The sequence below is a fragment of the Buceros rhinoceros genome, unplaced genomic scaffold (genome assembly GCF_000710305.1).
Source record: "Buceros rhinoceros silvestris isolate BGI_N320 unplaced genomic scaffold, ASM71030v1 scaffold31051, whole genome shotgun sequence".
Taxonomy (NCBI): domain Eukaryota; kingdom Metazoa; phylum Chordata; class Aves; order Bucerotiformes; family Bucerotidae; genus Buceros; species Buceros rhinoceros.
This window is the reverse complement of record NW_010395335.1, coordinates 8229-9968: the sequence shown is the minus strand read 5'-3', so window position 1 is coordinate 9968 and position 1740 is coordinate 8229. Positions and strand designations below refer to the sequence as shown.

Here is a 1740-nt window from a genome sequence, read left to right as displayed (position 1 = left end):
AGCCGTGGGAAATGGGCGTGCCCCGGCACTGGCTGCTCGCTGCGTGCCGCCTGTGCCCACGGGACTGCGCTGATGCCAGCGAGGATGGGGAAGGGAAAAAAAGGGGTAAACGACCAATATTTGAAAGCTGGCACAAACAGAGGCAGACTGTTACCTGGCCTCAGGGCTGGTCTCTGCGCTGGGGGGTTTGGTTGGCCCTGAGCTGACGGTGGCAGCATGTGTCTCCTCCCTGCAGCCTCCCGGACAGCCTGCGATCTCTGGAAGGAGAGCGGTGACGTCTCAGACAGCGGCAGCAGCACTACTAGCGGGCACTGGAGCGGGGGCAGCGACATCTCCCCCTCTTCGCACTGTTACCTGGCCTCAGGGCTGGTCTCTGCGCTGGGGGGTTTGGTTGGCCCTGAGCTGACGGTGGCAGCATGTGTCTCCTCCCTGCAGCCTCCCGGACAGCCTGCGATCTCTGGAAGGAGAGCGGTGACGTCTCAGACAGCGGCAGCAGCACTACTAGCGGGCACTGGAGCGGGGGCAGCGACATCTCCACCTCTTCGCCCCCCCACCCTGCTGGCAGCCCCAAATACTCCAGCGAGGCCCTGAGCTCTCCTCGGGCAGACGATGGCTTTGAGACCGACTCCGACCCCTTTCTCCTCGATGAACCCGCTCCGCGCAAGAGAAAGGTACTGCTGTGGGGCAGGGGGGCTCCCAGCACTGGCGGGGGGAGCTGTGGAGGGGATGCTGCCACCATGCAGGGGGTGACACAGGCCATCTCTCCTCCAGAACTCAGTGAAGGTGATGTACAAATGCCTGTGGCCGAACTGTGGCAAGGTCCTGCGCTCCATCGTCGGCATCAAGCGGCACGTCAAGACCCAGCACCTTGGGTAAGGTGAAGATTTTATCTCAAGCCTCTCCTGACCACCAAAGCCTCTCTTGGGCAGAGGCAGAAAAGCCCCAGCCCAGTTGGGTTTCTCAGGAGCTGGCATCCTGAAAGTACCCGTGTGCCAGCCCAGTGAATGCCACCCCTTTGCTGTGTCCTGATCTCCTGTGAATCCTCCCCAAAACACAAAGTGGTGAGGGTGAGGGTCTGGCTGTGGGAATCGGCTTTGCTGCATTCTCCTCCCGTGGCCCCGTTGCCTTCTCTTCCCAAACTCAGTATGCTTGTGCTTTTGTCGTGTTTCCTGGTATGTATTTTTCTCCTCCTCCCCTGCAAAAGCGAGTGCTCCGGGAAAGGCGAGGGCAGATGAGCCGTGGTGCGGTGGGCAGTGCTGGACTGCCATCCAGTGCCGGATAAACGAACTGGGAAAATAATGAAGATAACCTTCAGGGGCTGGTTCCTGCTGGGTGAACCACAGGGCTCTGGTTGGCTGCTGCTGATCGCAGCCAATGTGGTGCTTTGGAGCCTGGGAGCGGGGCTGCTCCGCTCCTGAAGTCCTGGCCTGCTCTCTTGATGGGAACAGGGTCACCTTTACACCACTGTCCTCCTTTCCTCCCCGGCAGGGACAGCGCAGACTCTGACCAGCGGAAGCGGGAGGAGGATTTCTACTACACCGAAGTGCAGGTGAAGGAAGAGCCAGCACCAGAGGTCGCTGTCGCTACCAGCCCCATGTCTGCGTCTGCCCCCATCATCATCCAGCAAGCCCTGGCGAAGCCGGAGGCGCTACTGGTGGAGCAGCCGGTGCTGGAGCAGCCGGTGCTGGAGCCTGCACTGGCCAGCAGGGCGCTGAGCAAGTCTGCTCCCCGCTCCTTCTG

General features: G+C 61.4%; 1 protein-coding gene across 1 annotated transcript in view; it reads left to right on the top strand.

Moving 5' to 3' along the window:
- The window catches only part of ZNF395 (zinc finger protein 395), a 7204-nt gene that overhangs the window by 2900 nt on the left and 2564 nt on the right, over positions 1–1740 (top strand). The window contains exons 5-7 of the mRNA XM_010145522.1: positions 436–671; positions 772–872; positions 1489–1666. Coding sequence (XP_010143824.1) covers positions 436–671; positions 772–872; positions 1489–1666 — 515 coding nt within the window. The remainder of the gene's footprint in view (positions 1–435; positions 672–771; positions 873–1488; positions 1667–1740) is intronic.